Source organism: Melanostigma gelatinosum, assembly GCF_949748355.1.
Source record: "Melanostigma gelatinosum genome assembly, chromosome: 8".
Classification (NCBI taxonomy): domain Eukaryota; kingdom Metazoa; phylum Chordata; class Actinopteri; order Perciformes; family Zoarcidae; genus Melanostigma; species Melanostigma gelatinosum.
Window position 1 is genome coordinate 25,250,552 of NC_136641.1, and position 25,633 is coordinate 25,276,184.

Consider the following 25,633-nt stretch of genomic DNA (forward strand, 5'->3'; position numbering starts at 1 on the left):
TCAGTCATCCAGCTGGCAGAGCATGGCCACACCACGCTTTATCCAGTGTTCAGGGCGCAGGCTAGTGGGCAACACCATGGAAATGACAAAGTTAGTGGAGTGGCCTGTGGTGGAGAGGGTGCCCTTCCTCTCGCTGGTCTTGTAGAGAGGGCAGACGTACAGCTTCTGAGCCTCATCCATGCTCTTCTTTTCAGCTGCTCGGGAGAGAAGGAAGCAAAGAGACGAAGCAGAGAGTCAGGAAAATCAAGAGGAAACTAGAATGTTCACCCCGTGTTGGTTCGTTTGTCCAAAATGTCGTCACTTCATCATTTTATCCTATTTAGACGTTTGTGTGAGATTGTCATAATTAGCGAATGAATTCTTGAGTTTTGATCAAAAACGTGTTTTGTGATGTCACAGTGACCTTTGAACTTTGACCACCAAAATCTAGAGTCCAAGTGGACGTTTCCCCCAAATTTGAAGAAATTTGCCTTAAGGGTGTTTCTGACAAGAATCACAAGAATGGGATGGATGTGAGGTCACAGTGCCCTTTGATCTTTGACCTTTGACAACCAAAATCCACTCATTTAATTATTGAGTCCAGGTCAGGCGTCAACCTCCGGTTCTGTGTCTTAAAGCTGCATTCTCTCTAATGGCCATCAGTACCTCAGTAAACATTGTAAACATGAGTTTATGGTCTCAATCTCCAGTTTTAAAATGCAAAGAAGCCAAGATGGCGATGGTCGTATTCCAAGATAGAGAAGGTGAAATCGCCTAACTGGAGGCTTCAAAACGGCAGTCCACAAACCAATGGATGAAATCACGATGACTACGTCGACTTCTTATTCACAGTCTGTGGTCTGGGTGGACGTTTGTTCTAAATGTTAAGAAGAACCCCTCCAGGTGTTCTTGAGATGCCACGCTCACGAGATGGACGGACATGAAATCGCATCTTCAGTCTCCAGCCACAGTTGTTTACAATAATGTGTTTGAATTCGACACCTCGAAATATGAATGGCGTCCATTTCATCTGTATGGTAATATACTTACTGGGTTTTATCCAGATGATTGGCACCACATCAAACAGGACTTTGGGGTGCTGCTCAGCCAGAACTCCACTGATAGGGAGACAAACAATAGTTACGGTTTATCAAGTCTTCTTCACTGTCACAATATATCATTTTTTCATAAAACATAACCCTAGTATTAACATCTACCTTCCTTTATCCCATCGAGCTCCATCCAGAAACAATCCGTGAACGTAAACACCGTCCTCAGGCGGTGTGTCCGACTCATCAATAGGAAGAACCTGCAAGATAAAATCATGAGCACAAAACCACTGATCGGTTTACTTTTAGGGTCATGAGAATATCTTTCAGCTGGAGACAGAGGGATTACAAAGTGTGCATCTTTTGACCTGGTAATCAAAGCCTAGCAGGTCAATGGGGATGTGGTACTTCCTGGCGTAGTTCTGCATAGCCCCAGTCAGGAAGGCCTGGGTGAAGAAGAAGCCAGACAGCCAGAACACGTTGGGTTTACTGGCGTCGCACCAGTCCTACGGGGCACACACATGAAAAGTGAAGTCAACAAAGCTCCCATGTGATCCTGTTCATCTAAATCAGTGGTTCTCAACTGGTCTGGCTGCGGGACCCACCATCACCCCTTAATGACAAGCCGGGACCCACTACCCAAATTAAATATAAATAATTTGGGTATATCTATATTCAAGAAGTCTAGTAACGTCTCTGTGTAGTAAACTGTCAAATCAAATAAAGAAACTACACATCAATTATATTTTAACAAATATTCTCATTTTTCAAATTGAACTGGATGGATTATAAATAATACATAGAAATACATGAATAAATGTTCTTCTCATTTCAAGTAAAATAACGGCTGGATTAAAGAATAAATTACGTAACACAATTCATTTTAGATAAATTATGTTCACTGAATTGCCCTGCACGATATTATATTTTTCTCATCTTCTAAAAAGAGAAAGTAGTGTTGGAAGAATTCACCTCGATGAGTCTGTCCAGTCAGAGTCTCATGACTCTGGTCGCTCTGGTCATTTTCTCTTTTGGAAATCGTCCTATGATATGACTTTCACAACTCTCACTTCAACAGTCCTGCTCTGCTGTCTGTATCCTCGTCTCTCCCCGTGTGTGTACATCTCACTCAAGTCAGGAAACTTGTCAGAATACTCATATTTGATTGGCTGAGCTGCATCACGTGATGTGATTCACACCGCATTGGTCAGTGTTTTTCCTGCACCGCTGAACAAGTGCCGCAAATGCTGGAATAATTCCGCTGCATAAAAAATGCCCTTCAAAATAAAATCACAATTCTTTTTTTTTTTGGTCAGGCAAAGGCCCGCGACCCACTGAAAACGGGTGAGAATCACTGATCTAAATGATCTTTTCTTTTAAGCACTCTCACCTGCAAAAACTTGAGCCTTGAGAGAAAGTCAGTGATGTAGCTGCCCAGAGGCTTGAGGCTGGGGTAAGAGCACTTGGCCCATTTCTCTGGGACCTTTCCCACAATCAAACCGCCCGCGACGGCCTCCAGCTCAGCATCCATCACCACCAAACCCTTGATGGCCTTCAACAGATTCTGCAGGCTCACACGGATCGTACTGCACAACCTGAGAGAGAGAGAGAGAGCAAGGAAACAGCACTGAAGTCATACAGGTGATGATGCGCTGATGCGCTGTGTGTCTTAAATGTCCGCACGGAGCCGCTTGTCCATACGTGTTGTAGCGCTCCATCTCTTGGACGAGCACAGTGTTCATGCTCTCCCCGTAGAGCACTGGGAACTTCAAGAGGGCTGCTTCTGTGTCGAAATTAGCTGGAAGCTGGGTGGGGGGAAGTAAGCAAGTGTGTAAATGAAGAACATACAACTGAGTGCATGTAGATTACAATCAATGTAAAGGAAACACCAACAGGAATTGGCACTTTATTGGAAAGCCGCACCTGAACTGGTGTCATGTGTAATTTTCTGAGAAAAACTGCGAAATGATGAGGAGGTTTGATTAGTTTGTACCTCATTAAGAATGTCATTCGCGATGTCGAACAGCGTGTTGTCACTCCCAGAGCTAGCCCCTCCTTTATCTCCTCCTCCCTGGGTGAGCAGCAGCGAATCAAACAGCAGCTTTGTCTGCTGGAGATCTTTAGAAATGTCGACATTTTCATGCATCCCAAAAATCTCTGGATCCTGGCTCAACGGAAGCTTCTGGAACACAACAAAGATATCGCCAATCAGTTGGAAGTCATAACTGAGGAAAAAGGAAACACGCAAATACATATTTATCCTCTACACGTTCGTTATCTCAGTTGGCTTTACCTTGATGAATACAACGTAGTCGTCGTAGATAGATTTTGGTGGGGGGAAGTAATTGCCGCTCGGTGAGAAAAGGTAGTGAGGTTTCTCGATGATGTCCTGGTTGTAGAAGTCTGCCAAGATGGTCATCAAGAGCCGCCTATCCCAGTCGTCTGTCACGCGGCCGCCATAGTTACACTCACCTGTCAGGTAAGTTATGGCCTCGAAGGGCACCTCATCATATTCATTCACAAACAGCTAAAGAACAAAACAAATTAAATACATTTTTAGATTCTTGTCATGTAGAAACGTGGCCACTGAAGCTGTGAATGAATACCTGCAGCTGTCTGATGCTCATACGCAGGTCAGACTCATTGAAGCCGTAGGGAATGTTCCAGCCCAGTGGACCAAACTTCTTCCTCTCCTGAACAAGAGCATGGAAGAAACACAGTCCATACAGGAGCTTCTCCCAAATCTAGTGGAGAAATCCAAGAGTCAGAGGATGTCCTTCGTATAGACCAATCAAATAAATAAATGAGAATTCCTCTTCTCACCAGCTCCTTATCGGGGCAGCTAGTGAAGAAGTTTGAGTCCGAAACAGGATCTGTCTGGTAAGACTGTAGCAGGTTGAGTCGTAGTCCTGTTGGAGGCTCGTTTGTCATCTTCACCCCGTTCTGCAGGATGGTCACTGGAAACTGATATCAGAAAGGGTTTTTCTTCAGAACTACAATCAGAATAAATCTCTGTCTGATGAGTAGTCATTTATATGCACTGAGCTTTACCTTGGGTGAAGGGTAGCTTGTGAGCCAAAGGCGAAAGTCTGGGTGGCATGTTGCTGGACTAAAGTTCTCACAGATTTTCTCCAAGTTGGACATCCAGGAAACGGCCAGGTGACAATTCTGCAAACACACCCACGTCCCCTCCTGCATGGCTGTGGATATCATTTTGGCAGCGATGGGCCCCTGGCCCTGCCCCAGAGAGATGGACTGGAACTTGGCACCGTCCATGTTCTTGTCACTGGCGAACTTCAGTAAGCCTGTGGAGGGATGCTGTTATTATCTCCGTCAGGAGGTTCATGCGCATGCATGCGTCCGTGAGTGAGTGAGTGACTATGTGACTGTGCACCTTTCGGTCTGTCCGCGGCTAATTTCACATTCTGCTGCAGCAAACTGTATAATATTTTGGGTGGCCAGTTTTGGCTGCATGCTCAAGGACCTCTAGTGGTTTCGGTGACTCACACATGTTTTCAAAACACCTTTTAATGCCTGTTTTATACTGCTATTGACAATCTAGGTCCGGAGTTAGCCAGTTGTGGGTTGTATTCATTCAATCAGACAATACAGAACTGGAAATTGCAGACAACACCTGCCAGAGATCTGCACTCAACTGAGTGCATCTTTCCAGTTTCCAAAGCTTTTCAGAGGAAGCATGATATGGAACTTTGACAGTTAATCATTGGAACTGTAGGTACTTACTAGCCATGGGATCAGCTCCCGGAGACAGCACAAACACAAGTGGGATGGTGGAGTTGGAGTCCAGGTAGCTCTTACTCAGGTCAAAGGGAGGGGGCTGGACAAACTTCTTCCCCAGTTTGCCAGTCACAAATTTAGTCACAGATGGAACGATCTTGTCAGGCCTGAGACAGCGAACAATGATCATCTTCTGCAGGTCATTGAGTTGTTCGCACCATGGAGCGGGCAGAAGAGTGTTGCTTGGTTCTTTGCTGTCATAAATAGATTTAAAGTCTTCTGGGCTTTTGATGAAAGCCTCTCTGTGGAATAAATAACACATAGATTCACTCCATTAGTCAAAAGGAATTCATGACAACAGGATAGTGACGTTGTGGAGATAAAGTCATAAAAAAAAGCATTTTTGGTTGAGTGAGTGATGCTTTTTACTTTATTCCTTGTAGGCCAGACAGTTCGCTGGCTCTGCAGGTCTCATCCCAGCTCTTGTCCTGAAGCCAGCTGGGGTCGGGGTTAGCAACGGTGTTCTGCAGTCCCACTCCTCCGGTCAGGAAGAATGTTAAGTCACAGTATTCAATCTCCTCTTTAGCACTGAGTGGATAAAGAAGAGGACAGCACACTTTCACATCGTACATCTTCAATGTAATTCATTCGACCATCATCACCCTCTAGCTTGAACACTTACAGGAGTAGGTTGCAGCAGAGGACGAAGGAAAAGAGGAGTTTGTCCCCCTCAAACAGAGAGCGACAGACGTTACAGTACAGGTTGTAGGTGAAGTGATCGATCAGGTATCGAAGCCTTCCCTCCAGGATCTTTGACTTGTGACTGTAGAATAAAAGACAAAACACAGGAAGCTTCAGATGAACACAGAACAACTCCTAAAAGTTAGTTAAGCCTATGCTAAAGGTTCATGTCATACGTCAGTGTGGAGTTTATCTTTCGGATCTTGCTGACTGAGTCTATTGTCACTATTTCTTCTCACTTTAGTCAAGTATGCTTAGAGTACAATGACAAATATTCATTATGACCACAATTAATACTTGTGGCGTAACAGTAGAAAAATGCAGATTTCATGTGTGTGCAGGGCACATCTGCAGCTCCACAAGTATTTTCACTCTGTCCTCCATCTGTCCTTCATCACAACGTGTCATGTCTTCTACCAGACAATAGGAATGATTTGGAGAGAATGACACCAGTCCAGGCATCTGTACCATAAGCATTGACACAAATCTCTTCTCAATCTGACAGAAAAAACTGTTGCTGCATTAATCCCCCTCTTTGTTAAACGTGTGATTCCTGTGTGATATCCAAGCTCGTGTTTATGGACAACAGATCCAGATCGTTTCTAAACAGCGGGTGCAGTCATAAAGTCTTGATTCATTGTCTTTTTTTGGGGACACTGCAGAGTACACTTTATGTGCGTCACTCACCTGTCTTGTATGGAGTTAACGTAGAGGTTGACAAACCAGCTGAGAGAGTACTGGTACATGGGGTCTATGTTGGTCAGATCAGCAATGCTGAAGAACAGGATGGAGGAGTGCTTGGCAATGGCTCTGTAACCCTCTCTAGACTCTGCTATCTTGATCTCTGTCTTCTCTGCAATCTGGGAAATACGTTAAACAGTAGGATGTTAGAATACCACACATCGGACTCATCATATTCACAATCCGGGTCTGGAGTTCTTTGTGCAATGTCCACACCTGCTGCTTCTTGCTAATCTCATTGGACATGATCTTTGCTGAGTCTAGAATCTGAATTGCGCTCTCGTCCTCCAGGATATTTCCCTCGGAGGACTGCAGTGTCTCCAGGATATTGTCCTCGATTTCCTTCAGCTGCCTCTTATTGTCAGCTGACTGCAGGATGAGAGCATTTCTCTCCTCTTCCAGTTCCGGCCTGTAGCGGAGATGAAGCAGAAATGATACTCATAAAACATTCACGCCGGTATACCACTTCAATACTTCGCATCACTTCTTCAGAGTGATTACCTCTCCTTGGCAACTACAATCCCCAGCAGCTGGTCCTCCAAGCCCTCTGGGGTGATCATGAAATTGAGCAGGGACACCTTGGTGGCCAGTTCTGGTAGGTAGTGAGGGTTCCTCAGCTTAGTGGTGATGTAGAAACGGAAATCGCAGGAGTACTCGAGCACACTCTCCCCAAGCCTGATGCAATCCACACCGCCTGGGTGAAACAAATAGTTCCTTAAGTTCAAATTTTTTCAGTTGTAGCTTCACATTTAACACATTCACATTCTGACATTCACAGCACCTTGTTTGAAGGTTTGTTTGACCAGCAGTGGCTCCAGCGAGGGGTCCAGCTCCTCTCCTACATTTTCCAGCAGCAGCGGTGTTCCAAATTGAACACAGTTCTCCAGAGTTCTCATGTAGTCCCCGTCTGTTAGCTTGATTACAGTCAGGTTGTTGTCTTTCTCTGAATTCTTCACCCACTTGTTGGCCTGACCCTGAGGGTCAATCATCAGGGGCCTACAAGACCACAAGCATTCAAGAGACAGTTTACCCCAAAATCAAAAACATTCCTTTTACCTGTGGTGCTATTTATCAATCTAGATTGTTTTGGTGTTAATTGCCTAGTGTTGTAGAGATCAGCCGTCGGGATGTCTGCCTTCGCTCCAATATAATCGGACGACATGGCACAAAGTGCCAAAAAATGCATTTGAAAAAGTCAACGGCAATGTCTCTTTCCAGAAACCTGTAATCCACATAAGTTGTTGTGAGCAGTTTCATGCAGGAACCATGATTGAAAGACAATATGTGTTGGCTCACATCTTTTTGGAGAGAAGACATTTCTACGGCTGATATCTCCAAAACTAGGCAAGTTACTAAAAACAATATCGACATTTGATTTTGGGGTGAACTGTACCTTTAAGAATTAGTTGAGTCTTACGTTGAATTTGTTTTCACATTTCACATTTCACTTTCACATTTAACCAAAAACTGTATATTTTTCCCAAATGTATAAGCAGCAAGAAGTAAATTAAACATTTCAGCAGTACAGACTCACCATCTACGTGAATTACTGACGATGACACCATTGTCGATGGAGAAAGAGTCACTAGGAAGGCCAGCGATGTTCCAAGCCCTGATCTTAATGGGATCTCCCAGAGTCTTACTGAGAGAGAAGTCGTCTGCTGATGGAATGTTCTTAGACTAGAGATATCAAGGTCGGTGAAAAGAAAGATAATAAGCAATTAAATACGCCTGAACTCAAACAAGGTGACTTCAAAAAAGTCTGAATGAAGAACCGGAGGACTTGTACTTGGCAGAGTTTGGTCCATGACTTGGTGCAGTCCTGTCTGAAGCCGGCAGTGAAGGCCCCCAGGTAGGCGATGACCCCAGCGGAGATGAGAACATCTCCAGTCAGGTTATCATACGTGTTCTGCAGGTCATCGGCTGCCTTGGACCATCTAATGACAGAGATTCCTTCAGTTCGTGGCATATATTGCTGGTAAAAAATAACAACAGAACATTTGTGTGCATCATCCCGACCTGGTCTTCTCTCCGCCCAGACCACCGATGAGCTTCTCCGCCCTCCCCAACTTCCTGGCACACAAATCCACCTGGAACTCCAGCTGGGCCTTCTCCTCTGTCTTGTCCTCGAAGGTTTTCTGAAGGGCGGCCAAGCGGTCTTCGACCTCCTTTAGCGCAGCTCGCTTCTGGTCCAGCAGGCCCATGGTGGCAGCCAGGGACTCCTGCGCCTCCGCGAGGCTGGCCTTCTTTGGAGCCACGACCTTAAAACCAAACAGAGATCACAGAATGAATTGAAGCACACACACACACACATGCATATATATTCAGGACCAGTCAAGAGAAACACGTCTATGCAGAGCCAGAAACACTGCACCTTTGCCACCCTGTCATACTCCTCCATTGCTTTGATCCACTTGCACAGGCCCTCTGCTGCAGAGGAAGCGTTTGCCACAATCTTGGGGTCAAAATCAGGATTCGTCATGTAGTCACGACGGATTTTTTGCATCACGGGCAACTAAAAAAAAAGAAAAATAGAGGCGTAAGTCAGAGCAAAATACAAGTGGCATTTATTCTTTTTTTAATAATATATTAAGAATGTATCTTTCCTGACACTTACAGGAATATTGTCCTTGTCATATTCTTTAAGATCTCGTAAAAAGTTCATGTCACTCAGTAGCTTCTTGCTTGGACCCCAGTAGTCTAAAACCTAAACAAAATAAAGAAAACGCATTACTCATCACGATATTACTAGAAGCTGCAATGTTAAAATATTCTCGATGGACAATCCTGATTTTTTCCTCTCAGTCTAACCCTTTTTCCCGTCCCAGCCGGGTCAGCTATCCTATCCGGCTGTATCTCCTTCATCACACACACGGCAGACATCACCAGCTTCACAACCGAAGGAGGACTCTTCATCGACTTCACGATTGTGACATCAGAGGGCTGAAATTCAAACAGGCAGCTCAACTTAATCAACTTAATCAACTTAATCAACTTAATCAACTAAATCAACTTAATCAACTTAATCAATTTAATCAACCGTCTAAACTGCGGTGGTCTGAGTGGCTAAACTTGTCGCGGTGAAGCAGTGCTGCTGAACGGTGCTCACCTTCAACGTGTTCAAGGCCTCCAGGGCGGCCTCCAGGGCCGGGATGGCCTCGGCCAAGTCGCTCTCACACTCGTTCTTCAGAGCCTGAGCCTCATCGGCTTTTATGGTTGCCGCCTCCTCATCAACACGCACAACTTTACTTTTGGCTTCCACCTCTACAGACTCCACTTCAATCACCTGAAAGTCATCACATCAAACAATTACATTCAGGATATTCAGATAAGCTGTATACTACTAATAACGACTAATAACATTGAAACTAATATGAAAGGCTAACATACATTCAGTTTGTTTTACTGATGAGAGGTATTTTAAAATGCATTTATTTGGTCTCATTTACAAAGCTGTGATTCATCAAACGTATATCTCTTCTAAATATGTGGTTTACTTGTTCAAGATATCAGGTGATGCGGAAATGGCAGTAAAAATGGTCAGGAACGTTCAATGAAGCACAAATTTGCTCTTCTTACGATTTATAGATAAGGCCTGAATTGGGAACATTATGGTTTAACATTTATAAAAAGTGGGTCGCCAGACAAAACCGTGTGGGAAACGTTGCTCTCGGTCTGAAATGTATTCACCTTCATCATTTTGTGGTTGTCTATCTTTGCCTGTTCCAGTTTGGGCTGCAGGTCCACAAGTTCCTTCTTCATCTCGCCGACCTGCAGGGAAACATTGTGAAAATGACTTAAACGCAGCTATCCTGAACATTTTTAACAAAAACAAAACAAAAAGTAGTCCTGCATGTACCTGAGATTCAGCGAAGGCCAGTTTATCCAGACCGTTAGTATACCTCTGCTTTGCTTTCATGACAGTTGCTCTCTTCTGAGTGAGTAGCAGACGGAAAGCTGCAATCAGCTCCAGGTAGGATGTGGGTGTCACGTAGTTATGGCGACCTAGCTCGGAGAGGAACCTGCAATGAAATCAACAGTGTAATTAGGACTCATAATTTACCTCCGAATATACAAGTTATAAAGAAGCATGTCTTTTACCTCTGTGAGAGCTGCTTGGCAGACGTGTGGAATGTTTTGCAGATGGGTATGACCTCCTGCCTCTCGTTCTCACTCATCTCCAGTGAGCCCAGGAAGGAGTTGGCTACTCGCTCAAGAGCCTCCTCTGGCCACGGCTGTCAGGGCGGAGAGAAGAAAGCACAGTGAAGACAGGGACAGAGACAGACTGCCCACACTGTTTGGTAAAGCATCTATCTAGAGCCCTACTCGCACAGTACAAGTATGACCCGGGGACATCTGGTCATTTGCAATACGTGCGAGGGTCATATGTGATCTTAATCCTGTGTGAATCTGCCATGTCTGTAATTTGTCAAGAAAGAGGTCATGTGATGATATTAGTCATGTTCGAATCGGCATCTCTGTGATGTTTTTTCTTTTCTTTTGGTGTTTTATTTCTGGTCGAGAATTATGGATTTTGGGTGCAAATTCAGGAAGCTCATCTTGCTTCACATCATAGAGACCCATTTGCACCAGAGCAAGAGGTCTTTGTGAGTATCACTTAAACATAAATAGCCTATATATTATTCAAATATTCATGATTTCAAATATAAATAACATATGGCATAATATTTTCAATATCAAACCTGGGAGTTTGTAATAATAGTCCTCTCCAAATACTAAAGATGAAATGCACACTATAAGCGATCATATATTCCCAATGCCTGTACAGCACCTGGAACCAGTCAATGGTGCAGCAGTTGATTAGAGATGGAAATTGGCGCAGGCGATTTCGAAATGCATTTCCAATCGGACTGAAGGCCACAACGATGTGAAGGTTCTCTCTACAGCGTGCCACGAAGAAGGCGAACAGAGTCAAAGGACTCAACTCCAAATTCTTATTGCCAGCCTGGGCAATGGTACGTACTGCCTAGAGAGGGAGGGGGAGAGAGAGAGATGAAGTACATTAAACGCACATGCATGCAGCCTTTAAACAAGGTAAACATTGCTCTATATAAGGATATAAATACAGTTTGTGACGACCTACCTCCATGATCTCTTGCTTCTCGTCTATGGCGAACAGATTGGGCACCTCTCCTGTGTTCAGGACACTGTCAACGTCTTCCAGAAAAGCCTCATCTTTGATCTGAGTGTCAGTTAGCAAGAACACCATCTTCTGACCTTTCACCCCGGCATTTTTCAGCTGCATCTAAAGTATAATTTAACGCAAGGAGACAGGGTATTGTTCAAGTCCACCACGGCTGTTTTGAAAATGCGGAAAGAATCATAAGCCGAGATCAGAATGGCACGAAAATAAGAAGAAGTGACACATCAGAATTACAGGAGTATGTCCTAAAGCTTGAGGCTGACCTTAAGGTCGTCTCTCCACTCAGTGATGCCATAGCTCTTAGAGATCTCAGGCTGGAACATGGTCATGTGGGCCATGGACGCGGCCAGACGGGTGATGGACTGGCGTCCGCTGCCTCCCACTCCCACTAGCAGGGCATTGCCTCCTGGCTGCTTCAACACACGGCTGATACGGGACAGGTGCTCCAGGACATAGCTACATAGTTCAGACATTTTTTAGGTTCCATGCAAAGACAGAGTTATAAAAACATAATTTCATTAACTTACTGCACAAAAAGTCAACTCATTTGATTGTATGCTCATTCTAAGAATCAAACCCTCCATCTTTTAATGATTTTACCATTTAATAATAAATAGGCTACGGCTAATATGTATTTAGATTGACTCTATAATAGCAAAGATGTTTACCGAAAGATGACTAGGTTCATGCGATTCTTGTTTATCTGGTTGTATTCATCGAGACACGACTGCACCACTTGAGAAAAGCTTTCCATTGAGGGCACCTCAGCGTACAAACGCTCATCATCCTGCAGGTCGGGGTTCATGTAGTCACCAAACAGAAGATTCTGCATGTCTTCTTCAACCAGCTGAGAAAGGAAGAAAAGGTATGGAACATATTAAAACATTTAGATTTTACTAATCGTTTCATTCTCTCTAGTGTCCACCAGGGGGCGACTCCTCTGGTTGTATGGAAGTCTATGAGAGAATGACTCTACTTCTCTCTTGATTTATTCCCTCAGTAAACATTGTAAACATGAGTTTATGTCTCAATCTCTAGTTTCAAGTCTTCTTCAATACAGCATGATGTTCATTTAGTACATTATGGTCCATTTAGAGTCACACAGACCATAAAGCAGGGGATGCTTGGTTTTACTTCGCTCCTCCCTCTCGTGTCACTTCTGGTTGCAAAAAAACAAGATGGCGACGGCCAAAAAGCTGAACTGGAGGCTTCAAAATCGTTTCTCACGAACAAATGTGTGACTACGTCCACTTCTAATAACAGGCCAGAGCAGATCCTCTTCTTTCCTGCATTTCCTGACAAACTGTGAAAAATACTACAGCAAATGGAACTGAATCTCAACTTACTCTGCTGCTTTGCTTCAGGTGATCAAACACCTGGTCAAAGGACTCTTTGAAGTGATCTTTGAGGATGCTGTTCATCAGCTCGTAGAGCCATGCTCGATCTTTGTCATCCACCAGGCGGTCATGGTAGACGCGGAATACCTCATGGACAAACAGGCGTATCATAGTTCGTTTGTTCTCCAGTGAATCCTTCTTCAGCAGCAGGCAGCCTTGGACAACGCGTGAGAAGTCCCGCAGGTTGAAGGTGTAGTGGGACTTGGCGGGAGTTGGAAGCAGGTTCTCCACAGCTTTCTTATACACCTTTGGGAATTAAAAGGCATACAGGTAAAGTATTAAAGCATTGGAAAACACAGGATATGACTGATGAGAGCGTTTTGCGCATGCAGGAGAAAACATTTCTTTCATTTGAACAGTTCATGTGCGTTTTCGGGGTGACTCACTTCCATTGTAGCTGTTACTATTTGGTTGCCAACGGTGAAATATTCCGGCGGGAATTCATTGTTTTTGAGATAGAAGGCCACCACGCTGGAGAAGATGCGAACCATGGTGTCGTCACTGAAGGCGTTGATGCTAAAAATGTTGAAGTGCCGCAGGAAGCGTTGTGTCACAGCATTCCTCCCACCGCCGGGGGGGCCCATAGCTGAGATGAGCTGCAGGTCAACGAGAGAGATCCTGGAGGTGTCCTTCAGGTCATACCTGCCAGAGAATAACGGTAAATGAATTACTCTGAAGCAGTAAACATACTCCTCTTCCTTTATTATCATTCTCTTATGTTGATATGGAATTGGCATCTAATCGTGGATGGGTTCATACCAGTTTCCATGGTCTATATACTGTCGAAGAAGCTCCACGGGAGGCTGCGCTCCAAACTGTTCCAGTGCAGGCATGTTCATGTCATCTACAAAGATGACACACTTCTTTCCTATGGGGGGCCCGAGCACGCCCTTCCTTCTCTTATCTAACCTGGACATTATGATATTCTGGAAGACGCAATTAATACAGAATCAACACAGTTATTTAAAATGAAACGTGTGTCCTGTCTTGATTATTACAGTCGAATAATGTTTTCCTAGCGATTAAAAACTCTCTGCGCGAACATTCTTTCATCCCTGCTTCCTAAACGCTGACCTGAGTTTGGTTGGCGCTCGTGCGAGCTGAAAAATTGATAAAGAAGGGCAGATAGCGGTCTTTGTCCAGATTGTTCATCAGCTTTTCCTTCACATACACTGACTTCCCGGTGCCAGTCGGACCAACAAACAGGAGAGGCCTAAGGAGAGCAACAGTGGAAAGGTTTTGAAAACAAAAATCTAGTTTGTCAGATGAAAGGTAATAATACCAGGGTAACATAAATAAGAAACACTCTGTAGAATATATGGCAAAGAATTTGTGTCTATCAGGGCCACTGTGACCCCCGAGAATACTCACACTCCGTATCTGATGCAGAGGTCCATGAGGAAGGTGTAGCGAACTGTGTCTATCGTGGGAACAATGATCTCCTGCACTTTGGTGTTTTTGTCCCCCAGGTTGACATTCTTGATGGCATCATTCCAGTGAACCCAGCGGCCTTTTCCTTTGAACTATTCAAGAGATTACAGTGTGATTTACAGATTTTAAACAAAAATAAAGAATCCTCTGAGTGTCCTTACACCATACCTCATAGAAGTAGTCATACACCAGCCCGTTCTCATCCATTGGACACTCCCATTTCCCCACAGAGGCGGGGATAGGGTGTCCGTCCGTCTTTCCAGACAGGGTCAGCCTGCAGAACTCATTAAACTTCTCTCTGCTGTCTGCATCACAGCTGCCACCCACAGACCACACCAGGGAGAAGGCAAAAGCCGCCTGCAATCACAGAAGAATAAGAGGCTAGGTGCCATACAAACATATGATTTCACTGAAATGGAAAGTGCAAATACAAAAACTCAGAGTAATTTGCATGGAGGTTTGTAAACAGCTGTTCCAAAACAAGATTTTTGAATAAATAAGGTTGTAATAGAATTCAAATGATTAGTCCCTTTACCATGATCCAGGTGCGAATATTTTTATCATCAGGACTGATTTTTACAGGTTCAGTGAGCAGCATCTCAAACAGCCGACACAAGGACACCACGGTGTTACTGTTGCTCGTGGAAACAACTTCCTGTGAACAAAACCATAATCCGGCATGACAACACGTCTGTATTTTATATATAAATGAAAGTGCACGTCTAGATGTTCCACAGATATTTGTTGTTGATGTTAGGTTGTTCCTGGGCCGGGGGGGTTCCCTTACTCTGCAGTGTTTACGCAGCACCCTGAGGGCAGGCGGCACGAGCCAGTGGAAGAGCTCCAGCAGCAGGGAGCGGTTGACGGGGCTCTTCAGAGCATCGGGAAGATTGTTCATCCAGGAAATCACTAAGGGCTCCCAGCCCAACTGAGACGGCTCCATGTAGATCATACCGCATCGACTGACTGTGGCAGGCTGCAGTGGGAGAAAACAACCGAAGGAAACCAAAAGAAGACCTTTTTATATAACATCCAATTACATCCTGTCAATCAGGCTGGGTACATTGTTAATTCCCATTGGTTCAAGCATTTTGTTACATAATAACGAAATAAATAATTCATTAAACTCCAAACCTCCAACTCACCGAGGCCTGTGATAGATCCATTGCTTCAAAAATCAGACTCATCTGATTGGACATTTGGATGATCTCACCACTCATCAGGCACAACTGTGGAGAAAGAGAAAAAGGTTGTGTGTGAAAAACAAATGAATACAACTTATCACACATATTTACTGTGCATTATGTACCTTTTTGTTGTCATCCAGCACAGTGTTCATGCTCTCAATCCACAGCGTGTCTATGGGACCATCAAACACCACCCATTTGCGGTCTGGCGTCTCAGCCGATGCAAACTCACGAAAGGTGTTGGCCACAATCCCATCTGTCCACTAATAATTAGGAAAAGGAAGAAGTAAAAAGACTAAGATGACGAGAGGGCCTCCTGTTGTGTCCCAGATCGACATCAACACTGTAAATACACAGTATTTATCTGTGATGCAGAATGAACACAAGAGGCACGGGTTTACCTCATGGGAAACTAGGTCGAACTGTCCAAAGAGCTGTCCCATGGTGATGGACTTTGGGTTCAATGTCCTGAAGATGATCCTCTCCTCCTCACCGTACCCTCTCTCATTCATGAGAGTCAGCGTGTCAGCGAGAATGTGTAGCACTTTGGTCTTACCAGCAAAAGGCTCCCCCACCAGCATGAACCTGATACAAAAAAAACTATATTTTCATGCAATATCAGATATTCCTTTCAGCCGTTTACTTTATAACTGTGTGACTGGAAACATGCTAAACAGTATATCATAATATGATAACAATGAAAGTGAAATACAACATACCCATGCCTGACTATCATCATCTCATATGTCTGGATCATCTTCTCTAAGAAGACCGGTGTTGACTGTACATTGTGATTTTTACAGCACTCTTCAGCAGCCTCCAGAAACAGCTGCCAAGGATGTGAAAAAAAAACATTGCTTACAATTTACATGACAATATTAATAAATGCTCGGGTATTGTTAGACTTAGGACAAAAGAATAAGAAACGGATTCAATATATCTGACCTTATAGTCAGCCTCAGGAAGGGAGATGCCCGGGAACAAATCGCTGGTGATTCCATTGAACAGTGGAATATCATGGGAGAGAAACTTGGGCTCATTCACATCCTTTATGGACCTCAGGAGCTGGACATTATAACATGTGGAGAAAAGTGGGAAGTATATAATGAGAGCATACAGTACAGAGTCTTTGTTATTATTATTTCCACCGAGAGGATAATGCAAATGTGTCATATGTGTGCGTCTGTGAGTGAGTGAGTGTGCACCTCTGTGTCTGTCCACAGCTAATCTCGCATTCTGCTGCAGCAAACCTCATAATATTTTGGATGGCCAGTTATGGCTGGCTGCTCAAGGACCTCTCATGGTGACTCACACTGACTTGTCACTCACAACTCTTAACCGGCCCCGGCATACACAATGAGTTTGAGCCAATTGCCTGCATAAATCGTCGCTTGTTTTTTAGTTTGAATGAAGTGTGTTTTAGGACGCCTTACAGCCCATCGGTGTCTAGACGGGGGATTAGACAATTGTGGGTTGTATTCATTCAATCACACAATACAGAAGCGGTCGTTGCAGACACACCTGGCGGATATCTGCACTCAACTGAGTGCACTTGTCTAGTTTAGCAAATATATTCATTTAAGCACAATTACCAGTATGTCCTCATTCTCATCAGGATACTTGAGCTTGAGGTTTCCTGCAGCCACCAGTACAGCTTTGACGGCCCTCATGCCATAATCATAATGGAACTGGGAGGAGAGCTGCTCGGAGCAGAGCCTGTAGGTCATCACAATCTTTACCGATAGTGGTTTGGCATTGAGGAAGCCATATGAATACAGAGAGATCTCTGCAATCAGTGCGTAGTTGGGGACCATCATGGCCACTGTTCGGAACAACACCTACACCAGAGAAATGAAAGAAACATTGGGTAGCTGTGAATGTTGGACAGTCACACACTTCTTTCTATTATGTTACATTAAAATGAAGGGGTGTAAAAGCACCATTGATTCAATACAGGGTACCATTTGACGATGAGCTGAGTACTGCAGTTATTGCAGGATAGACAATATTTTGAAATTGACATTGCCAACCTACAATGCATGATAAATGATGTGTTCACTGATGACAGACCTTGAGGTTGTCTGGGAGTTCTGAGCGTCCTGCATAGCCAGGGTTCATTGTAATGGACACAAAGCAGTTGGGATTGAGTTTGAGCATGGTCCCTTCGAAGTCAAAGTACTCCAACTTCAGCTCGATGGCCCTCTGGATGCAGAGAACCTGCTGGGCCACTACAGACAGCACCTCCAGCTCAATGCGGTTGAACTCATCAAAGCATGCCCACGCACCCGATGAGGCCAGACCTTTAAAGAACTGGAGAGAAATTGCACCAAAAGATTGGTTAGAAAATTCAGTTTTTGCGTTATATAGAATTAAAAACATTCTTGCTGGTGTTACTTTGCCCATGGCGAGGTAATCCAGTCCGTCAGAACAGTTGAAGACCACACACTGCACAGCTAGAGCTTTGGCTAGATCCTTGGTGGTTTCTGTCTTTCCTGTTCCAGCTGGACCCTCAGGCGCACCACCCAAATTCAGGTAGAAAGCCCCGATCTAAAACAGAGGGGAAGCTTATCAATTGAATGTTGAAATGCCTGATCACTCAGCGTTATTTCAACAAAAGAGCGATCATATTTAATAAGCAGGCCATTTGTCAGATATCTCACCAGGGTTCTGTAGCATCTGTCAGTCAGTGGGGTGATGACGAGACGCGGCGAGTTCCCCAGGTACTCGTAGGCGTACTTAACATCACAGTTGATGATGCGAACCCGAACATCATCATCGATCCAGTAGTAACGAAGCTGGGCTAGCCACTGGAAGTCTGTTTCATTTGATACACCTGTTAAAAAAACGGAAAAAATACTATTTCGATTTTTCAATGATGTGCTATTTCTAAACTAATACAAAACTCTGTTACAGTCGACCCTGCATTCGGTGCCATGAGGTACCTTTCTCAATAAGCTCCGAGACCACGTCCCTGGCATGGACGTCGATGGTGACCAGTGCTCCCAGTGTGATGCGTGTTTGTTTAGGCAGTTTCCCTCTCACCAGCTCCACAATGTCATTCAGCTGATTCTTGAGTTGTTCATAGTAGTTCTTTAAACCCTACAGAGAACAAAAGCCCAATAACTATCCGGCGATCCTGTTATGGTGTCAGGCCCATAAAAAGCTCTATTAATACTTCACAACTTAATTTTCTCATATTCATAAAAACAGGAAACATTTTTCACATCAATGAAGTTATTATTATTAGTATTTGAAAAGCCAACAAAACAAGTAACATTTTCAGAGAAAAGGGTGTAAATCCCTACATCAGCTCCTTTTCTAATGGCTTCATGAACCTCCAGGGTCCAGAATATCTGGGAGGTGCAGAGCACCACCTGCCCAGGCCACTCCCTGACCCACTGGCTCCGTGCACTCTTAGCGTAGGCCTGTTGGCACAACCACACACACTGACCCATTGATTTATGTTCACTCATCATATGATACACACACACAACATGATGGTATTAGAGTCAACAAAGCATTACTGTGTATTATTTGAGGTATGGGAACAGTGATCTCACCACCCTGGACTGGGCTACTACATCTCGGACACTGCGAACCATCACATCCTCCACCTGCACCAGCCACTTCTCCACAGCTCCTTTGGCTTCAGACGTGGAGATGTCCTGGATGAGCTGAACACGCTCACCCTCGCTGCTGTACATGGCCTGGGTGGAGAACAGTATGCAATTCAATAAAGGACCATCAACCACGGTGTCGTGTAACAATAACAAAAATGTGTGACAGCCTTGCCTGGATATCCAGATTGGGTAGGAAATCCAGTTTGGAAATACCCTCAAAGCACTTCTTCAGATGGGGTTGCACTCGCAGTGGGTCCTTGGTCTCAGACAGAATCTCCAGCATTTCATCGTTGGACAAGAAGAAGAACCTGGCGGCAGCATTGGTGGTCAGTATCAAAATCTGGGATAATAACTATGAATTTGGTTCTAAAGAAACATTGCAATACGATTTGGTCTACCGTGGAAAGAAGAGACGCTTCTTTTCCAAATAGACATTCAGTCCTTTCATGATGGTGTCCAGCAGGTTGTTAGAATCTTGCAGTTTCTCTAGCAAACCACTCAGCGAGGTTGCTGCCAGAATCTACAATTACGAATCATCAGTTACCACAAACTTCTTTTAGAGTAATGTGTCCAGCATCAACTTTTTTCCGACAACTACCTTAGGGTCCTTAATGCAGTGCGTCATGACCTCTTTCCAGTTTTTGTCAACAGTTCTGAAAAGTTGTCCCTCTTCTGGAATCTGCTGCATGATGTCCTGAGAGGAGAAGATGGGCTCCAGATAAAGCCACTGGGCCTGCACCTTCAGCCATTCATCTATGGTTTCCTGGATACGAAGCAGACGCTCCTCCCATTGCTGAGGTCACAGAACAAACAGATACATCTCTGCAGGACTGGTGAAACTGCAAACTGAGAATTATATCATTATCATTGGGTGGATAAACTCACTATGATCTCTTTTTCAAAAGGTTTGACAAACGGTGAGCCCCTCATAGTCTGAGTCTTCACAATCTGGTCATCGAGCATAGTCTGAACCTCATCCAAAGAGGTCAGGATGGACACTCCGGTCTCCCTGTAAGGTTGATGGTGGAAAGAAATGACATCCCAGACACGCACCATGGTTTGCATGGCCTTCTCCATGGCAAACTCCTAGAGAGACACATAAGCGGGATACATAGCATTCAGCACATCGATTTAGTATTAAGTTTATAGCAAACGCTGTAGAAGCAAACACAAATGTCAAAGGTCTTACTTTACTAGAAGTGACGCTAATGGACTCAAACTCTTCCAGGTAAGGGGCCAGGTTTTGTTTGAGAACTTTGCGTAGTGTCGTACTAGAGTCAGGAGTAAGGCCGTACCCCACTATCTCTGACATCTGATCCCAGTGGCGAGCTCTGATGCCTGGATTGCACAAGATGGACACTACGGGGATATGTTCCTGTTGGTGCCAACACGTTCAACATGCTGGTTTAGCATCAACAAGCAAGACTTCACTTACTGCAAGACCTTATAATGAGCCCCTTTGAGATGCCAGTTAAATGTGATACCTTGAACTCTTTGATCTGCTCCATTACAGTGGAGCACAAAAGTACTGTGGGGCTTTCCTGCTTCCTTGGATCATCCTCACAAGGTTGTTGCCTCGTCTTCCCAGCAATCTTCTCCATCTCTTGCTCGGCCTTATTCTGCTTCTGTTGGAAAAACTTGAGCATCTTGAACATCTCCCTAAAGAACTCGTCCACTTTTACTTCCATGCTTTCGCCATTCAGGTCCTGAAAGGAACCGTCCATCCATCTATTCACACAGAAGATAACAAATGGTTATTAGGGGAAATGTTTCGATTGAAACACAACAAAGCATCAAGCTAATATCAGACCTGTTTTGTGTGTGCTGCCAGTTCAGCACAAGTCCGAACAGCTTCTGATACAGTGAAATACTGGCTTTGATGACCTCAACTTCTGGGTAACATGTCTGGTCCCATTTGTAAAATAACTCTTCACTGTTCATGAAGACGATCTCCTCCTCAGCCTCCTGGAGAAGTTTCTGAACCATTCTGACATCTGTTACATACTGAACCAAAAAGTGATGACAAGAGTATTATTTTCCATTGTACAGCTAGAAAATCACACTAAAATGAGGTTTTACGATGCTTTTCTACAAGGTTATCTGAAAGTGCTAGTGTACCTGCTGCATCAACTCCATCTCAGAGCAAAGTGGGAACTCCTCAATCCTGCACCCCAACTTCTCCAGCTGTTCCATCAATCTTTTTCTTTGAGCGAGCAGATCCTTCTCCCCTTTCTGCATGGCCTTCTGCATCATCTAGAAAATGACATAGCCGTCCAGAATCAGGGCATCCTTAAAAAACAGCCATGATATACTGTGATCGGCAGACACAAGGGCATTACCTCATCACTTAGTTCAAAGATATCAAGGATTTTCCGCGGCCAGAGAAAGAGGGTCGTATTGAGCTCCAGCTCCTCGGGCTCGATGATGTGGACATCCAGGATGTAGATCAGTCGACAGAAGGCTTCCTGTCACAACGCAATGTGGTAAAATGCTGTTAGAATTTATAAAAGATAACTAAGATCAAAATGCTTTAGTGTGAGATTCGAGTTATTCACCTTTATTTTTTCATTAAGTTCTTCGATACCCTTTGTCTTGGCGAAATGAATGCGATCAATGATCTGGGCCATGTCTTCTGTACTTTCTGGTACTTTCAGAACGTTCTCGTTGATGGTTTCAAATTCAGAGCAGATCCTTTGAACAGACACAAGAAGAATTGTGAGAAGAAAGCCTTTTAAACGCAGACAGTCATGTTAAAGGTGCAGTGTGTAGGATTTGGCGACATCTAGCAGTGAGGTTGCAGATTGCACCCAACTGAAACTTGTGCCAATTGTGTAGAAGAAGAGTGTTTGGTTTATCAAATCTGTTCCACTGTAGAAACTGTAGAAACATGGCGGCCGGCTCCGTGAAGAGGGCCGGCTCCATATGTAGAAATAAACAAAAACACAACGATTCATATTTCCAGGTGATCATGCACTAAAGAAAATAAACTTATTAATATGACATTCCATTTCTGCCAATAGATCTCCCTAAATGCTGCACACTGCTCCTTTAAAGAATGTCACAAGAAGTGACTCACTGTAGATTTAGCTCCCGGTGGCTGGCGATCACTTTCTTCAGAAGTATTTCAGCATAGTTTTGGGCTTTGTTGGCCAGCCCCAGTTTCAGCTCTTCACAGTCCAGATGGACCATCGAGAAGTGGGGTCTTGCTGGAAGGCTGATGATCTCCTTCGACAGAACACGAAACTCCTCCACTTGCTGTAAAAAGCAGTGAGATTACACATCGACAGTCATCCAATGAACTCATAACAAGGCAAGAATAGATCTATAATGTCTGCGGCATTACTTAAAACTTCATGATTTGTTACCTTAGTGTACTCATCAAAAGAGTGCTCCTCTTCCATGAACTCCTCCACTCTGGCCTGTGCCGTTCCATTGACAAGCCAGTCATAGTTGTCAACTGCAAAATAAAGCAAAAAAAAAAAGTCAGGAATAAATGGAAATAGAATTAACGGGGTGATGATAGGGAATTATTGGATTATAAAACATCACCATAGCTCTGGAAGTGTTTGTCAGCTTCCTCTAGATTCTTGCACACAGCGGTCTTCACGGTGACCCGAGCCCAAGCGAGGATGTGATCAGCCATCTTGGCATCCACAAACGAAGGCACATCTTGTGCCAGCCATGATGGGATCGTCTGCACCTTCTGTGGGGCGCCGTCATCGATATCAATACCAGCTCAACTTATATATTTTTTTCACATGAACTGGTGATGAAGTGGTAATTTTCCTTGAAATGGCTTTCACACATAACCTCACCTGCAGTGTGTTTGTGATGGCATTAAGAATCTCAAAAACAGAAGCTTCCAGATCTTGTAAGGTGGGATAAATTTCCATCTTTTCATCATCGAATGTCAAGGCCATACGAAAGAGGGGCAAACGGTGGCGATTGCTTGGATCAAACAGATTGACGAACTCCTCTACACTCGTCTGAAGAAAGGATTTCAACTGGGAAATAAAAAAAGAAAAATGAGTCTAAATTAGCAATCAAGGAACATACATACAAATAATGCAACGGTAGCCATGCAGTTCATTAAAAAAGCAACATGCCATATAAATGAAGTACCAAACAAATCATCTGTGATGGCTAAATCTTGACATGCTGCTTGTACAAATCACTAAGGAGATAAAATGTTCATACAAGCTATAAATGCACATAAAGTGATGAGATTATAGCTCACAATCTTGCTTGACCAATTCAATTGGCTTCATATGAAAACACAAACCCGGTTAGGTTTGAATTGATGACGTGTCTCTTAGTGTTTTATCTATTTTTTTGACTGTTTTTGTTGTGAAGAAAAGAGATTACAGAACCGGTTCAGACCGGTACACAAACACAAAAACAACTAAAAGAGATGATTCAAGGTAAGACAAAGAGACGACAAAAACAAACTGAGGAGTATTACATGTGAACTCTCTGTGTGTGTGTGTGTGTGTGTGTGTGTGTGTGTGTGTGTATGCCCATTTTATGTGCATGCCCATTTTATGTGTGATCAGGATAGAATTATATGAGGCTAGGTGGAAATATAGGACACATGTATATCTACAAATTAATACACATATACTGTACATCTCTTTGTGCTTCTTAATGTATGTCTCTAATAACTGACATTTTAACATAATTCACAAGTACTGTTTTTGATTCAGTACTGAGTGCAACAACCTTAATTTAAATTCCTTTAAATGGTTCATTATGACTCAAGCCAGCATCCTCTCACCTGATTGGAGATGAGGGTAGACACACAGTCAAAGAAGGACTCCAGTTTCTCCTCTTTAACTCCCTTCAGTGTTTCTTTGCTCGTCAATACGTGGATGACTTTGGGAAACCAGGTGTTCATGATACGATCCTCTGTCCTCTTACACTCCACGGCCATTTTGTTCTGCAGGCTCTTACAGTCCACGGGTCCTGAAGCACTGGAGCTAAAATCAAACCAGAAAGAAACTTGAGCAAATCTTCCCGTGAAGAAAAGAAAAGTAGTCGTGCGGTAATTTAAGCAGCGCCATGATGCATTCCTGGTGTCTTTCCTTACCTGAATCCTGAAAGATCAACCAGGACCAGTGGAGAAAACGTCCTGCTGCCAATATCCAAGACGGTTTGCATGACCGGATGAAGAATGTGCAAATTGGTTTTCATCATCTTGCGGCTTCTGATAAAGCTCTCATGTGATGATTGGTTGAAATTAAGAATTCTGGGAAAGATTGGAAATGTAACTTACAAAAGGGCATTAAAAAAAAAAGACCAACTATTTGGTTATTGTGGATAAATCCCTCACTTTGGTTGGGCATCTGTCTGTTTGTCTGAGACAGGACCTTCTGGATCCTTGAGTACTGTGTCCACTGAAGGGAGTGAATATGGAAAAATGAGACATGGTTCACCTGAAGTCTACATGTACTCTGAGACCGCAGACATACACACAAATAACTGCCAGTTACCCGTGTGCTTGACGATCACATTGTGGAAGTTGTCGCTGACTTCCTTGCAGAGCTCCTGCAGCAGCTTATTTGTCTCAGGGCCCTCTGTCAGCTTGGGCGACACTCGGGCAATGATGGAGTCCAACCACTGTGGCTGGATTGGAGCGAATGGACGGCTCTCTACACACCGCTTCATGAAGGTGTAGTTCAGCTGTAAATGGGACCACAAATAAAATAGGAGACACCTGACATGCATAGAGATTAAGTATACAGGTTTAGTCTCTTCACAGGTCAAAATAAAATCACATCTTACCCTACGCTTCTGCTCCTCGCTGAGCATCTGAAAAGGAAGTATTGAAATGATATTGTGCAATATTTGTACATACATTTATATTTGAATTGTGTGCACAGGTAGAACGCTGTCATACATACAGAAGGTGGAAACTCTGGTTCTGGTGACTGGCTGCGCACTGCTCCCCTCTCTCTGCTCTGTCTGGAAGCCTCCATCGCTCTAGACACCCTGGAATAGTTCAGTCAACAAACTGTCACATTGCATGGAAACTCAACGGCCTATACTGAATTATTAACTGCCTAAATGACATGCTGGGAGCTCTCTCTTATGGGCATGGCTATCATTGAGGTGCTGACAGAAAAACAACAACAGCATACAATATCATCCGGAGCTGCGTTTGCTGCACTCTGCTCCTCGTTCTGTGCCTCAGCCGTTTCTTTTGAACCGCTATCTTCTCCGCTATCTCCTCCAGCGACTGCTCCATCGCTGCGGCGGTCTGTCCCACCGCACCCCGGTACGGCGGCGTAACTGCAATCGGGGGCAGGACTGGAAACTTGGACTTGCACCCCTTCTCCGCTGTGAGGTGCTCTGAGGTGGCCATCTCTGGCAACACGCCACTGAAAACAACCAGAGGCACACGCAAATAAAGACGAACATCTTGCTACATTTGACACCGAACAAGCCGATGTAGCAGTTGTACCCACATTTATAAAGTTTCAATTTAAATGTCAGCGAATAACAAACAGGCTAGCTATCGGTTTACCTGTTCGTTCATGCAATGTATCCTTGCTGTGAGTAACTGGTTGACAGCTAATAATTTAAATTG

General features: G+C 44.0%; 1 protein-coding gene across 1 annotated transcript; it reads right to left on the reverse strand.

Annotated features, from left to right (window-relative positions):
- dnah12 (dynein, axonemal, heavy chain 12) lies at nt 1-25,408 on the reverse strand (the record flags this gene model as incomplete). Its single annotated transcript, XM_079273934.1, has 72 exons — nt 1-194; nt 1,030-1,097; nt 1,197-1,288; nt 1,397-1,534; nt 2,419-2,623; nt 2,730-2,833; nt 3,022-3,210; nt 3,322-3,555; nt 3,635-3,772; nt 3,852-3,992; nt 4,080-4,333; nt 4,773-5,068; nt 5,196-5,354; nt 5,449-5,589; nt 6,195-6,367; nt 6,465-6,657; nt 6,750-6,942; nt 7,030-7,244; nt 7,783-7,928; nt 8,038-8,185; nt 8,268-8,509; nt 8,623-8,763; nt 8,866-8,955; nt 9,060-9,191; nt 9,358-9,534; nt 9,939-10,019; nt 10,108-10,270; nt 10,350-10,483; nt 11,041-11,235; nt 11,353-11,514; nt 11,676-11,868; nt 12,081-12,259; nt 12,759-13,055; nt 13,196-13,451; nt 13,569-13,735; nt 13,884-14,022; nt 14,181-14,332; nt 14,409-14,597; nt 14,776-14,895; nt 15,028-15,216; nt 15,386-15,469; nt 15,550-15,690; nt 15,829-16,012; nt 16,147-16,256; nt 16,373-16,492; nt 17,020-17,265; nt 17,498-17,737; nt 17,822-17,974; nt 18,088-18,260; nt 18,370-18,526; nt 18,733-18,852; nt 18,988-19,134; nt 19,220-19,355; nt 19,446-19,567; nt 19,646-19,840; nt 19,933-20,133; nt 20,237-20,422; nt 20,532-20,775; nt 20,858-21,051; nt 21,166-21,300; nt 21,387-21,512; nt 21,603-21,738; nt 22,124-22,302; nt 22,413-22,504; nt 22,597-22,750; nt 22,863-23,051; nt 23,822-24,017; nt 24,134-24,292; nt 24,377-24,440; nt 24,537-24,726; nt 24,829-24,855; nt 25,214-25,408. 72 exons carry the CDS (start codon nt 25,406-25,408, stop codon nt 1-3), a joined length of 11,814 nt encoding a protein of 3,937 aa, XP_079130060.1.
- Nucleotides 25,409-25,633: the final 225 nt, after the last annotated feature.